General features: G+C 40.9%; 1 protein-coding gene across 3 annotated transcripts in view; it reads left to right on the top strand.

Moving 5' to 3' along the window:
- Positions 1–15,833, top strand: part of ank2b (ankyrin 2b, neuronal) — a 198,262-nt gene that overhangs the window by 50,726 nt on the left and 131,703 nt on the right. Inside the window, exon 1 of one of the 3 annotated variants that reach the window (XM_074699073.1) lies at positions 6,341–6,578. The exons of the other annotated variants lie outside the window; for them this stretch is intronic. Coding sequence (XP_074555174.1) covers positions 6,492–6,578 — 87 coding nt within the window. The 5' untranslated portion in view covers positions 6,341–6,491. Of the gene's footprint in view, positions 1–6,340; positions 6,579–15,833 lie in introns of those variants that run through there. 3 annotated transcript variants of the gene reach the window in all.

A 15,833-nucleotide genomic window follows, 5' to 3' on the forward strand; every position in this document is an offset into this window, starting at 1 on the left:
AGCAGACATTTGGTGACAGAGAAATTTTGTGAAGACATCATCAATCTAATAGACGTCACAGCTGATCAGACTCTTTTTTTTTTTCCAGTGTGACTAAAAATAAAAGAAAGGTCTTGAATGAATGTATATTGAGAAAAAAGGGTCATGTAATGTTATGTTTCCTGCACAGAACAGATCAGATATGGTGGATCAGCAGCTCTCCCCTCCTCTAACTTCAGCTGAAGAGCTTTCCTAGAAGTTCAAGTGCTGGTGTCATGGTTCCCTTTAAAGAGATGATCACTCAGTCCCAGCAGACACAGAGCAGACTTGTTCTGGAGGAAACAATTCTGTGGACTGTGAAATGCTATGTGACAGCACACAGACTCAGAGCAGTGACTGATGTGTCTCCATTAAGGGCTCACAGTTGATGAAGTCTGCTGCACAGAAGTGCAACAGATGGTGTCGGGCTAATAAGGTGCATAATTAACATTTCCACCTGGGTGAGACAGGATGACAGAACTCGTAGCTGGTTTGTTGTGCTTGGTGTGTCTGGTTGGAAGAGCTGATTAAATGTCTATCGACTCATGAACACATTGTTCTGTCCATCTGCCTCTCACCTGTCTGTGTCCACCTCGCCTGCGTCCTCTGAGCTGAACTTTGACATGTTGTACTTTACTGAATTATATTACTAATGAGTTTCTTCATTAGTTTATGGTCTCAAACTCTAATTTTAAATCTTAAATAATACAGCATGATCCTCACTTTGAGAAATATGCTACAGTTTATAGTAGGGATAGACCGATTATCGTCTGGGCCGATTAGCGGGCCGATATTTGACATTTTGAGACATATCAGCGGCGACCTTATGTCTAATCCGATGGCCGATAGGAAACAAATTTAAAACTGTGTTGTTGCAGCTCTGATACAGCCACTCCACTGTCTGCAGTCACTTCTCAGTCCCTAGCACTGTCCTATCCACAGCACCATCTGATTGGTTACAATCAGAGCCATGGCTTGGGAAACAGCCAATCAGCAGTGCAGTTATTACAGTTATTGCAGTTACATTGAAATTTTGGAAAACTTTATTTACTGCAGAAAATTTTAGCTATTTATTTTTTTATGTTTTCATTTAACTTTATAAAACATGCTTCTAAGCTTGGGAGCTGTTTAATAAACGTATACTTGAAGGCATTTGAATGCAGTTAAGTGTTGGAGTTTGTATTATTCAAAATTTTGACACCAATATTTTCACTTTGACTGCAAATGAATATCGGCTTTAGATATTGGTTATCGGCCTCCTTAACTTCCAATAATTGGTATCAGCCCTGGAAAATCTGTATCTGTCTAGCTGTAGTTCATAGTTAGATTGATCAGAACAAACATTGAGAAACACAATCAAAAAAGAATACTTTGGAAAATGAGGCAAGTTTTGGAGTAAAGATTGTGCAACTGGACAACCTCTCATCTCTCTTTTTTCACTATCTGAATTCCTGACATCTGATCTGCTGCAAGTGTGAAAAAGACATGCAACATTCCATGTTAAACCTGAACCTTCTCACAGTACAATCAGAAATCTCTATTGTTCAGATCTGCTCCAGATAATTGGAGTAGAGCAGGAGGATGATAACTCATTCTGGAGGGAACAAGATGTTGAAAATCCAAAAGGGATTTTGTGTCAACCGAGCTGGAGGACTAACTTTTATGCATACATGCAACTGAGATAAATCTTTTCTCTCTTCTGCCACCAGACTGCTTCATGCAGAAAACAATTCTTAACAGTTTGATTTTGTTCCTCCAGGGTTTCCTTTTTTGAATATTAATTCTTGTAATTGTATACATTTATTTGACAATTTATTCTCCTGTATCTGTTGTTCCTGACATGTCCCCTGTTAAGATAAAATATCAAAGGAGAGGATGTCAAAACAGGAGATGTGTTATTGTGAGTATCTTATTTTTTTGGTACTGAGAAGGAGCAAATATAGAGTGTAAGCTGGAGTGAAGGTCTGATTGTCTGTACGTTTATATGCACGCAGTGGTCGAACTAGGGTCCAAGCTTGATCATGAAGTCACAGCAGGGATCTAGTCTTGTCTGTGTATACATGCAGATAAGAGAATCAAACTTTTAGGCAAGAATATCTTACTCTGTTTCAACATCCTTTTTTTGATGTGCAAAGCTGCGTGCGTATCTCGTTTTCAAACTAGGTTCGGTTCACCTGAAAAGGGAACAAAATACTTGTGACAAAGCGAGGCGAACTGATACCTTCTGAATCCAACTGCAGTACGACAGCATCATGCTCAGTCCGGTCTCGGTCTGACTAAGCTGTTTACATGCATCTTAATAGTCCGATCTCATACTGAATAAGCTTATTGTCCAATTTCTTAATCTACATGTAAACATACTATCTGCCGACTAAACCCTCTTTTCTGCTGGAGGAAATTTCAACATAGAGAAGTTTAAAACATGGGAACAGAAACAGTGATATAAATCTTTATTTTTTCTGCATTAGTGAGGTGACAAAGCCTACATGTGTTGGTACACTGATACGGAGCAGAGGCGGTATGTTGGGAGTCTTGCTCTCCAGATTCAGTCAATAAACTTCAACACAACCCGGATTACACACCAGACACACTCTGCAAATCCACACCGCCTTGTCAGTCTTTGTTGTCTGAAGGCAGCCAGCCCTTAAATCCGTGTGTACCCCCAGCCACCCCACCTCACACACACACACCCTTCCCTCCCACACACACTCACATACTCAGGCAGCTTTATGAGTTCCTTTGAAAAGCATTGATTGCTGAATCTTAATGATGGCCTGTGGCGATTGGCTACTATAACAGCACGTCTCTTTAATGGTGATGAATAATTGAAACATTTGTTGTTAGTGTTTTTTAATTAGTGTTTCATACATTTGATCACATCTGCACCAAAAAAAGAAAAAAAAAACATTTGCCAGCCTGTTCAAGACAGCTGTACATCAACCCAACTGGCCTCTGCTGGTCCCAGTTTATCTATGTCCGAGCCAGAATACCTCTGCAGAGAGTAGTTCAGACTTTCACAAACTGCTGGTGATGATATTTGGAGCCATAGGCTGTCAGTTATGATGTTACACCCAGAAATATGGACACTGTGACAGAAAACAGAATCATAGGAACAAACTGAAATGACAGAAAACATGATAGAAAAAAATCAAAAAATCATTTTTGATTTCATGATTCAACTCATGTCCTATGTTTTAGGATGGAGGAGGTTGGCTTTTTGATGTGTACTACAGGCAGTCAATAGGGGGAGCTCTGAATCTTATGGGTTCACTTTTGAGAGCTGTTACATCATCCATCTTTTTTAACCCTCTACGGCAGGGATCTCAGGGATCTCCAACGCCTACCCTGGAGGGCCGAGAGGCTGCAGGTTTTCTGTCCAACCAAAAACTCAACCAGCTGATTTCACTGATTACCTCACCTTCAAGCAGAGAGCATAGACTAATCAGTGAAATCAGCTGGTGGAGTTTTTGGTTGGAAAGAAAACCTGCAGCCTCTCGCCCCTCCAGGGTAAGAGTTGGAGATCCCTGCTCTGTGGAGACACTTCACTTGGGCTAGATGCTTCCACAAACTGATCCAACTAACAGCAACAGACTAATAGTGCGTCCCAAATCGCATACTTCCATACTCAAATACTCAAAATTTGGAGTATACTGCGTCAAAATGAAAAACAGTATGCATAGTATGCCAGAAATGAGTATGCAAAAGTACCAGGATGATGTACTCAAATCGGCCCGGATTTTGAGTATGCAGCTGTGGACACTTAACGCACTCATTTCATCCTCTGGCAGCAATGTATAAATGTAACTTAATGATGTTGTTTTTTACACGTGTTGTTTCCACCAAGCACCATCAGCTGTTGACGTTGTGTATGTAGTGTAACTTGTTTTTGTTTGTTTTGTTCTGCGAATGATAGGCTATGCCAATGTTTCTCAATCCTGGTCCTTACCCGACTCCAACACACCTGATTCAAATGATCAGCTTGTCATCAAGCTCTGCTCGAGTCTGATAACGAGCCGCTCATTTGAATCAGGTGTGCCGGAGTGAGGTAACATCTAAAACATGCAGGGCAGGGGGTCCCCAGGACCAGGATTGAGAAACACTGGGCTATGCTAATGCTAGTTGAGCTAACAGCTATCTCAAATGCCAAAGCTCATTGGGCTAACAGTTACCGGGGCCCTAGCATGAACCAGGTAAATATAATAACAAGCGGGTTAGACCCTGCACAGTGAATACATGACCAGAAGCACCACTCAGACCTTTAATTTGTGGATGTATTTTAACTGCCACAGCGCCCCGGTAGCTCTCTGTCAGCTTCAGTCAGCTGCACCGACCCCCATTAATAAACTGTACACCGCAGATCATGTTATTAGCTGTGTTTAATATACTTCTGAAAAGGCTTTGAAAATTTGCTGGCAAATAGTGGCGGTGTTTGGCGGAAACGCGCTGGAAGCCGGTCACAATTAGACGTAGAAGAAGAAGAGGTCGACATCATGTCATCATTCCCGGTAAGTACGGCGCTCAGCAGTATGCGATTTGGGACAGCACTATACCCTCAAAATTTGCGCACTAAGCCAATGAGTATGTAGTATGCTTAGTACACTCAATTTGAAAATTTTGAGTACACAGTATGGAAGTATGCGATTTGGGACACACTATAAGACATGTTCATCTGGTAGATTTTTGAATCAGAGATTTTTTCAGCAGAAACAATGGTTGGTTGTTTGGGTTGTAGTTGATGATGTTTAGATTGTATTTTGTGTGGAAGTTAATGAGTTTATTTGACCTTCATGAAATCTTGACATCAGGTTAGGATCAAGTGGTCATCTCTGGTCTTAAAATATGAAGTCAATGGCACAGCTGGCTCAGCAATAGACATGCACACTGTAGCTGTTAGCGAAAAGAGCCAGTCTCAACTCCACCTCTTTGCCTTTTCTTGGGTTGGCTGAAAACTCCTCTGCCTCTTGCTGTTGTTCTTTATCCTGTAAGTGCAGCTAATCAAACATCCCTTACCAAAGATGCAACACATACAGTGAAATACAACAGGGCAGGGATTCCAAAATAGGGGATCAGGACACCCAACAGGGGGCTGCGAAACACCTCTTAAATTCACTATGCTACTTATAACTGCAAAAGTCATCCATCATTGTTAAAAATAAACAAAAATAAGGGCCAAAATTGATATAAAAGCATACAAATAGAAAATATTTGATCTGTTTTCCACATTTCTCTGTGGAAGACCCCTGAGGTGACTAAACTAGGATAATGACGGTATCAGATTAATTCAGGAAACACAGCAACATGGGACCAGAGGTTGTCTGATTTCACACACATCCGCTGAAAAAAGTATCTTTAGTTTTTTTTTTTTTTGTCATTATCTTTTTTTGGATTGGTTAAATTTTGTATCCTCACAGCAGGGTGTTGCTACAGTCTTCAGGAACCCCTGCAATGGAGTATGATACAATGTAGGTGCAATACTATATGGAAAACAAAAACAGAAACAAAACATAACTATATAATGTGATATGATCGTTGTGGTACCATACTACACGTTGCAGGGTAGAACAAAATATCCAGTTCATAGATTGTGATTAAAAGAACATTACTATAAATTATCTGATACTTCTCATATTGAAAGATGATCACATAATTGTGAATCAGTGTAGCTGATCTGATTACCTGCAGAACAAAAGATCCTCTTAAAGGTGGAGATCAATGTCATGTTCCGAGCACGAGGATTCATGAAGCAGTGATGCAAGAAGTCAGACTGGAAAAGAAATCTGTATAAAGAGCTGTATTATTCATAAAATCAATACACTCACGGTTTGAGCAAGATCATTTTTCTGCAACATTCAAGATGAGATTAAGGCTTTGATAATTTGCTGCACCCCTCATATAATATACAAGGTGTAATTCTCCATTTTTATTTATGAGTAGACATGTTTTTTTATTTTTTATTTTTATCTTTTGCTAAAAATTTTTTATTTTAAATCCCTCCTCATTGGTTTAGTTTGAATGTTCGTCATACAAAAAAAAAATATTAAAAATGTGCTTCAGCGTCGATACACACGCATGTGGCTGCTCACTGTGTGTGTGCAAGCGTGTGTGTGCGCGTGCAGTCACTATTTTGGAGCTCCAGTGAGGGTTTCCAGATAAACACTGGTGGCAGCTGCTGCCATAGCAACACCATTGTGCTCCCTCCTCCCCCTCCCTCCCTGCCTCCCTTCACCCGACCACTCCCCCCCCCCCTCCTCCCCTCCTTCGTCTCCCCCTCCTCTCCGCCTGGCTCGCTCAGCGCTCCTCTCATTCAGTCAGAGCGTGGAGGAGCAGAGAGGAGGAGAGAGGTCGGCTTGCTCCGCTTCACTTCAGGAGGAAGAGAAAAAAGAAGAAGTGAATTAAAAAGAATAAAGAAAAGAAAAAAAAAAGGGGAATTAACTCGAGTGAGGAGTGATTGTTTTTTTTCTTTGGGGGAGAAAATGAGTGAGGACAACCACTCCCACTACAGGCTGGACCCCAGTGACCGCCTCAACGGGCTGGGACAGAGGAGAAAGAGACCCAAGAAGGTAAATGAACAGATGGAGCCACATGGAGCAGGTGGAGAGGAGAAGAGAGGAGTGTGATTTCTTTTATTTCTTTTTCTCTTTATTTAAATGTTGTGTTTTTCTGGTTGCAAATGAGCTTTCCTGCTGTTTCTGTCTTAAATTTGTCCCCACCTCCCTCATCATCCCTGGAGGGGAGCAGTCCCCCCTGTGAGTGCACTCCATCTCTGCTGATTCCTCCTTTTTTCCCCTCATGATGGATCACTCCTCCTCTGCTCCCTCTGCTCCTTCTCCCACCTCTCTTCTCCTCTTGCTCCGTCCTCTTCCTCGCCTTGTGTTGTTATTGTTGTGAACACCTATAGATAGTGAGTAGTAAGAGGAGGCTCCTCTCACACGCTGACAGGGTGGGTCCCTGCTCCGTTCCGCTCAGCTCCGCTCTGCTCTGCTCTGCTCTGCTCTGCTCTGCTCTGCTCTGCTCTGCTCTGCTCTGCTCTGCTCTGCTCTTTGTTGTTGTGGACACGCTTCATGCTGATATTTGTGCAGATTTTTGTTGTCCTATCAGCTTGATTATTCAAAGACATCTCCTCCAACATGCATGATAGATTACTGATGTCATTTCTTTTTTCCTGAAAGCTCCATCATGAGCCTGCACACGCCCATCAGCCTCTGTGGCTGCTGTCAAACAAGGCTCTGGTTTAAAGACATGGCATTGAAGGATATATTGTTCTGTTATTATCCATGTAGGGTTATCACAACACTTTGATTATTGGTGTCATCACCACAAAGATATTAAATCCTAATTTACAATGGGTGTGTAGTAATAGATGTTATTTTTGCCCTCTGGAAAAAGTCACTTTTGGCTTCCAACATAAGAAAATGATGGAAGAAAAAGCATAAGCTAGCTCACAAAGAATGATGTGGGCTAGAGGGTCAATGTATGCTCTGTGTTTATCATATTCACATCCAGAAATTACATCTTTCTAGGTTTTTAAAGCTGCATTGAGTGTTTTTAGCTGGTTAGACCAAAATGACATGATGTTTTTTCGTGATCTAAAAAATCAAACAGGACCATCAAAAAAGAAAAGACTTACAGGTACTATGATTAGTTAATAATTGACTGAAATTAGGTGTCAGAAGATGTAAAAACAGCTTTATTTTTGCTTTTTCCACAAAGAGAGTGATAACATTGACTATTAGAAAAATGAAAATCACAATAGATCTGCATAAGCACAGCAAAGATTTTGCTGCTTTGTCCACAGGAGGCGCCATAATCAACACAAACTAAGGGCTCAATACAGGAATTTAAAAAGGTAATCGAGTGCAGATTTAGAAGAAAACATCATTTTTCTCAGACCATGAGCGTTTTCTATCTTGCGCTAGCTGCTGATAAGTTACTGTATCTCAGTAGAATAGAATTAACTTCATTTGACAGACTGGAATAACGACTCACGACATGTCCACAGATACAAACAAAACAACACTTAAAGACAATGACCTAATAGAGGGCCAGTTATTCCTGCCCTTCTTTCAGCAAGATGATACATAAACAATGAAAATAATAATGACAAGTCACAATTACCCTTCAAAATCAAACAAAATAATTATTTTAAAAGCATCATTTGATACAAGTGAAAGTTGGGAGCTTTTAGTGAGTTACTTTATGAACTGAAAAAAATATGTATATATATATATATATATATATATATATATATATATATATATATATATATATATATATATATATATATATATATATATATATATATATATATATATATATATAGTAAAAGTGTGACAATATTAAGATTAACAACAAATAATTTCAGGGACACAGCATTTGCCATTTTTAAGGATACTTATGCAGTATGAGTTTTTGGGTCTTGCACCTACCTCGCCTTCATGGTGCAGTTAGTTAACTGGCCTTTTTTTGGCACTTGTGGATGTGGGTGAGGCTAATTGGCCATTCCATTATGATACTATATGACTCTTGGTCTCATTTGTGTCATAACTGGACATGCACATGAGCTCTAGTCCCAACACCACGACTTCTCTTTGTTAGAATAGAATAGAATAGAATTGAATTGAATTGAATACTTTATTGATTCCACATTACATTTATGTCTGTTGTGGACAGAGATACACACACCATCATCCATCTTCTCTGGATGACTTCATTACTTTGAGAAAAACTTGATCCATCTCAGTAGTCAAACCCTGAAACAGATGCTGATGTTTGATTTTTGAGCTCAAACCTCTGGTTTCCTGTCACCTCTGCTGGACAGTTGTTATTTGAGTGGTCATTCATCATGTGATGAGTTTGGACTTGAAGCATGTTGTCAGTGCAGACTGAACTACGGTTGAGACAGTGGAGCTCTGACTGGAGGTTTTCTTTTACTGTGATTTTGACAAAAGGTTTATGTTCAAAATTGATCAGTTTCATCTCTGATGAGGGAACTAAGTTGTTACAGATGTAAGTGTGTTTTCCCAAAAATCCACCTGTTAGAAGACAAATCCACTCTTATAAGAGGAGCACTGAGGTGGAGGGTTCAAGTGACACCTAAAATGAGTGTGAATAAACATCGGATGCGCTTCAGTTTATTTCTGCATTTTTTCCTGACCTATCTTACTCAACACTTCCCTCCATTTTCCTCCATTGCTCTTCTTTCAACCCTGACAGCCCAGAGTTTCCCCCTCAGGCTGCGGAGGACACAGAACTCCAGATTCAGTCCTTATTGCATTTCTCTGAGCTTCATTTCTGCTAGTTTGAGGGAAATGATGCTCATGATAGGAGACAGCTCAGCCACTTTGTCCATATCAGGATCATTTTTTATATATTTATTAAAAATAGCCGTGTGGGATGCTCATCAACCTGTTATCTCATGGTTACCGCTCAGCTGTCAGGCTCACTGGGTTGTCAGTCTGTGAGATGTTTGTCCGGATTTTGCCTTTAAAGAATCTCAACAGGAAGGATGTCAAAGCAACATTTCAGCACCAGGCTCTCTGATGAATTCTGTAAGCACTAATGAGCACTTTCCCCAAAGATTTGGACAGAATAATAGAAAACAAAACAGCAGTGATTAGCATTTAGCCCCGCCTCCTTTCAGAGAGCAGAGGTCCCTGCTGCCTGAGGGCGTGTCTGCTTCTTTAATGTGCCGAGAAAAACATTGGGACCACAGATCATCAAAACCAAACCTGAGGTTATGTAAATGTTAACTAGCTGTTTATGTAGTCAGCACATTAATGATGCTTGATCATTTATAAAAAAAATTCAGGGAAAGATTTAGGCAGAAGGATTTCTAGGAAAGATTCAAGGCTCTGTTAGGTTTGCCTTTGAGTATCAATTCAGTTTTCTTTCTGTTTGTAAACAAACAAAAATAATGGCTAAATGTTGTGACCACAGACATCACAGTAATTGTCCAAACAGTGCCTAAAAGTTGAGTTTCCTGGTATTGGTATAATATCACAGTACTACTGAAGTAATTATTATTTGGAGTTTTATTAGGAAGAATAGTTTGAAATTACAGTATCAACACCAACCCTGAGTCCCTGGAGAGAAAAGATCCAAATTTATCTGATCACTGTACACTTCATTTTGCCAACTCAGACTCACACTTTGACAACAGAGGAAGAAGGACCTTTAAGTTATCTAGCATAGCACTGATCTGGGCTCCACTCTTCCTTCATCCATGAACTTACACGTGCAGTCCAGCACCTTGCAAGACCGGGCTTCCCACCCCAGTGATGATCCTCTCCTTGTTCATGTTGGGATATAAAACCTTAAACCTGTTGACTTCTGTTCTGGCTTTAATCATTGTTTGTTGTTGTAGTCAAGCTAAATATTATCTGGTTTCGCTAAAGTCATGGGGTGCAATTTTTAGGTAGTTTTCGTGCACGACTTCCTAAAAGGCTTGATTATCTGCTGGGACCTGCCGGAGCAGGGATGCAGCTGGACCACAACGGAGCAGATCCAGTGTGGGTTGACACATTGACTTGAATAGAAACCTTTCTGATCTGCTGCCCTGACTGAGCGTAGCCGGACTGGAGACTCATCTGGTGTGTTTTGGTCGTCAGGGCAGACCAGCAGATACACTGGGATTCAGTCTCCTCTGTTTTTGGTCACAAATTACTTTCTTATCTACTTTTTGTATTGGCTACTGTGGCTGCGTCTGCAGTGGGTGTTACTGTTTTGGGCAGGGAATGTGACATTTGATTATGTTTCCAAGTTACAATTCACAAACAGAGAATTTTTTCGCCCACGTATTGACACGCCCTGAAGCTAACATGTTGTTATATGGAAGCAAATACTGCAAGACCAAGCAGTTATTCCCAGTCTGATGCTGCAGCATTACACACAGCAAAACAAGAGAAAGCAAGAGAAAAAATAAAGGGGTAGACTGAGGTCAGGTGTGCAGCTCTGTTCTGCTGAAACTACAAATTAAATTGTCGGTAGAAGCGAAAACGAAGTATTTGGCAGCAGGGGGCCAATAAGGCTCAATGGATGAATTATTGATAAGCTGCCTTCCCCCACGCTTACACACACACACTAACACACACTCACACACACACACCCTCCTGGTGACCAGTGGGAGCTGGTCTTTACTGCGTACAGGCAGATTGACTCGGTGAGGTGTTGTGCTTCAGATGTTGCTCTGATAGAAACTCAGACTGGAGCTCATGTTTGGAGAATGCTCGCTGTAATACTGAGTGTTCTTGGCTCTTTCATGGAAGCTCTAAGCACTTTAATCTTCCACCGCCTCAATCAAACCTCCCCCCTCTCACTGTTCCAGAGACACAGTCGGCTGAATCCATACAGCTGTTTGCTTTTTGTACATCTAAACTGAGGAGGACTGCGGGGAGGATGAAGAGGCAGGTTTTATTTTTCTGATGAGCTCAGGAGAGTTTCAGGTTTGTGACGTTCTGTCCTGGAGAAAGAACACTCTGGAAAGTCAGACCGGTGTTTCCTTTCATCACACAGGATTTTGAACCCCTGTTCGGTTTATCCTGACTCAGCAGTTTCTCATTTGGTTACAGAAGCCGAGTCATCAAGATTTGTTGCTCTGCTGGTCTCTTGTCTGTTTAGATGATGAGGAATGTAAAAAGGAACAGAAAATATTCAGTTTACCCTTACATGATGGGAGAGACATGTAAAGAAAAACCTGAACATTGGCATCAGAACTAAGACTGAGAACTTATTTCACAGGAAGTATGAGCAGACTGTTGAGGTTTCTGTTCTAATTGATGCTCATGTTTGCACAAGGGGGTGCTGTGGGCTGTCTAACCACCTTCAAATCATCAAACAGTTCCCGACCCCTCTGCAGTGTTATGTGAACCCCTAGGGCAGGGGTCTCAAACACATGGCCTGTGGACTAGATATGTCCTGTGACAGCGTTTCATACAGTCTGCCACAATTTAGAGAGAAATCCAGCCTGTGGTGTTCATGACACATTAACCTAAGCTGGATAAACAAACATTTGCTTTCATGCTGCCGACATCCTCAAGATGTGATAAAGCAAGATGTCGCTTTTAAAGGCCAAAAGAAGGTTGATGCGTACAATTTTGGGTACTTTTGTGTGTGTTTATGTGTTAATATATAATAATTTGTTTAATAATAAAATCTCAAAGTTTTTCAATTTAGCATATTTATTTCGCAGCATATAAACTTACAATGCAGTGTTCATGTCCAGCATGGAAAATCGGCCTCTCTACCCTTTCCTCACGGTCACAAGGCAGCATTTAGGTATCCAAACATGGTACTGTTTAGCCCCGGTTCCACCAAGGAGTTCAGTTCAGTTAGTCTTGGCCCGGCAAGCATTTAATGGCATTTCCACTGACTAATCCCAAGACAGATCCCCAAATGATCCAGAAGAGCTGTCCCACTTTTTGGCACCCTTCCGTAGGGGTGCCAGACTAAACTGATCCGATCTTGGGAAGGTGGAGCTACAACACTTTAGATCGTTGATTGGTCAAAAGAATCATCACATACTGTGCAACAGCGGCTGTATTTCTTCTGGCAGCACACAGTCTTCTCTGGAGAAAAACTTTGACTTAACTTTGTAACAATGAGCCACATGGAAATCACAAAAAAGGTGAATTGCTGGATGTCTTCCATCATTTCTTTTTTGTTTACTGTGTTGCGTTTTTCTTCTTTTCTTGGATTTATTAGCGGGGTACACTGTGTCGCGCTGCCATGGCACCACGCTATCATATTACTGATGTGGCTGTCGGCATCCAGCTCACACGCCGCCTACCACAAGGGGACACGGTTGGCTGTGGAAAAAGCAAACAGGACCAAGCTTGACCGATCCAACCCGTACCAAACTGTACTGATCTGAACCGGACTGCTTGGTGGGAACAAGGCTATTGATTTTGAAATAGCTTGCGACAAGTTTGGATGCTCAGTGGCCCTCAGGTAATTTGAGACCCCTGGCCTAAAGGATCTCAATCTCAATTTTGGGAACCACTGGAAAAGATAAAAAATATTCATAGGCCACAACAGGATCTTTAGCCGTTAAAACTGTCTGAGGGTAACAGCACAACAAAAAAGAAAATCGTATGATCATATATCAATATTCAACCAATTTAGACCTGAAAAACACTTAAACTTTCTCATTATGTAACTCACACTGTAGCCTGTTGGTTCTCTTTAAACTGATCCCAGCTGCTCTACACTTAATAACATGCTGCCTGTGAACTGGATTTAGCTAAATTTGGTGCTGACGGGTCTTAGCACACACACTTTGTGATCTGAAATCCTGCAACGAACTTGATGTAAGATCAAAACATCAATCTACATTGTCATGTTCAAGCCAAGCTTTTATTTTGAAATTCCAAAAGCTTGCCTGCTTCATTTTTCACTCCACACTCGAAACACTTTTTCCAACTCTTCCACTGTCCAATCCTTGAGTGAGATGGTGTGAACAGCCAAAAATGAAGAACGAAAAACAAAATCTGGTCACAGAATCTAGGATCAATTGATTTCAAAACACCAAGCGCTGACTGTTCCTCCTGCTTGTAAAGAGTCTCTCTCTGGAGCTCCTCTGTGGATGTTTGAGGAGTGACATGTTTCATCCTGAGTTCCTGATTGTGACAGCAAAGCTCATTACCGTTACGTCTCTCCTAATCAGATGTGCTCTTCGATTACCTTCATATTAAACCCACTCTCCGATGATGCTCTGTAATTGGCTCATGATTCACATCTGATCAGTCGGCTAATAGAGGCCAATTTCCTCTGCTGTCTGCACAGGAGAGCCTCCACCCACCACGCTGGGCTCACTGTCAAAAAACAAACTCTTTCACAGCAAAGGAAGGCTGACAAACACCTCCTGAGGGCTCCATGAGAAACCTGTTATCACACATCACAGAAATATCTTTGTTTTTTTTTCTGCATCTTACACTCACCAGCCCACCCAGGATTCCTTTCTTTCCCGAATTATCCAGGAGTGAAAATAGCCTCGCTCCCTGTGAGTCAACGGACATTCCCAGGAAAGACCTGCTGGGTTCTAAAAACAGTAAACTGTGTTCAAAAAATGCCTCAACAAAACTGTGAAACATTGTTTTTCCCGTCCGAAACACGAGTGAAATCATAAACACTGAAGCCTCCTCGGTGTGGTTTAGTCTGTTAACTCTTCACTCTTAAAGATAAATGTGTAGCTCTCAGTCAGTGATGGTAGGAACACAAAAAGTCAATCTTAATAAGACAACTTTTATCGACCAGCATGACACAATGACTTCCTGCTGTCTGCGCAGATCTGTCAGGAATTAACTCAAAAGATAAAAAGGAAGCAACCAGAGTATGTGGATTATCTGCTTACTCTGTCTTCTTTCTGTGATTCAAACAATAAAATGAACAAAATAAACGTTATATTTCCTGTTTTCTGATCATGTCTGTGTTCACAGACTCAACACAAATCTTCATCTCTGTGGTTTTAATGCTGAGGCAAGGGCTGCTGGGAGAATTAGGATTAGGTTTAGGTTATAGTCGGGGGTGAGATTAAGTGTTCAGTGATGTGTGTGTGTGTGTGTGTTTCTGCAAACATTTGTGTGTGTTTGCTCTAATCTAAATATCTTTAAACGGATCTGTGTCACAATTCTGATTTCATTTATTTGCTTGTGTGTTTTTTTTTTAAAATGTCTTTCATGCCCGTCATCTCTGACCCAGCCACGCTGCTTCACTTTTTTGGACGACAGACAAAAACACAGATGGTGTGTGAGGATGACACCCAGACGTCACCATGGTGACCAGCAGCCATGCCGCCAAAATGAAAACCTTTAGCTGAAAACATCTGAGGCGACATCTCAGACTCTGGCAGCATATTTATGTCCAGCTCTGATTTTTTTTTAGTTTCTGTCAGCTTGCTACTACGAGAAAATTAATGCAGAGTTTGATTATTAGTGTTTGGAAACTGGAATTCAACAGAGAATTGCAAAAAAAAAAAAAAGATTCAGAATGTCAGTGGGCTCTTTTGGGTTTCTTTACAAACAAACTACTAATTAAGTTTGTAGAAAAAAAAGACCAATATAGAAAAGCTGAATATGTCCGCTGACAAGTGTGTGTATGTGCTAGTTGAGCCTGATAGAGCTAAAAGATTGTAAGGTAGGAAAATTGGAGCAATACGTGAGAAAAAACTTACAAAAGTTGTGAAAAATGCATTTACCGTAAAACTTATAGTGTAAAAAAACACAGATATTTCACAGTGTGTTCCAGCCTGAAGACTTCCATTGCATTCAGCAATGTGCAGTTTTTATGCAGATGTGTAGCTCCATCTGTTGTCTCCATACTGCCAGGTATCTGTGCTGCTATTGAGCTCAGATTACGGTGGCACTGGTATTTATGAGGTACAAACAGGCAGAAATCTTGAAGAAATAAGGCCAAAGCACGAGTGTTAAAAACTGCAGTTCCTTGAGTGTCCACTTGAGACCTGCTTCAAAATAAAGCTCATTGAAAAGCTGGTTCAAAAAGATGAGTAGCTTTTTTCTCTGTAACTTTGTAGTTGTGAAGAAATGCTGTTCAGAAACTGATGGATGACGTCACAGAGACAACGATCATTTTTTAGACGTACATCTGCCTCTGCAAGTCACTCACAAATTATGAAGCCTTTTCAGTCAGAGCTCCTCTTCACAAGGTTTATTCACTTTGAAGTCAAACACTCACAAACTAAAAACTTGCAGCTCTGTGTTTACAGGACATAAAAGGTATCAGCACACTGACTTTATAGAAAGTCCCTGCTGATAGTTTGACCACGTTGACCCTCTCAGAGACACCGTCCTGAGCGTCCTCTC

The sequence above is a fragment of the Halichoeres trimaculatus genome, unplaced genomic scaffold (genome assembly GCF_033239565.1).
Source record: "Halichoeres trimaculatus isolate MK-OKI-2021-1 unplaced genomic scaffold, fHalTri1.1 fHalTri1_scaffold_22, whole genome shotgun sequence".
In the NCBI taxonomy this organism is placed as follows: Eukaryota; Metazoa; Chordata; class Actinopteri; order Labriformes; family Labridae; genus Halichoeres; species Halichoeres trimaculatus.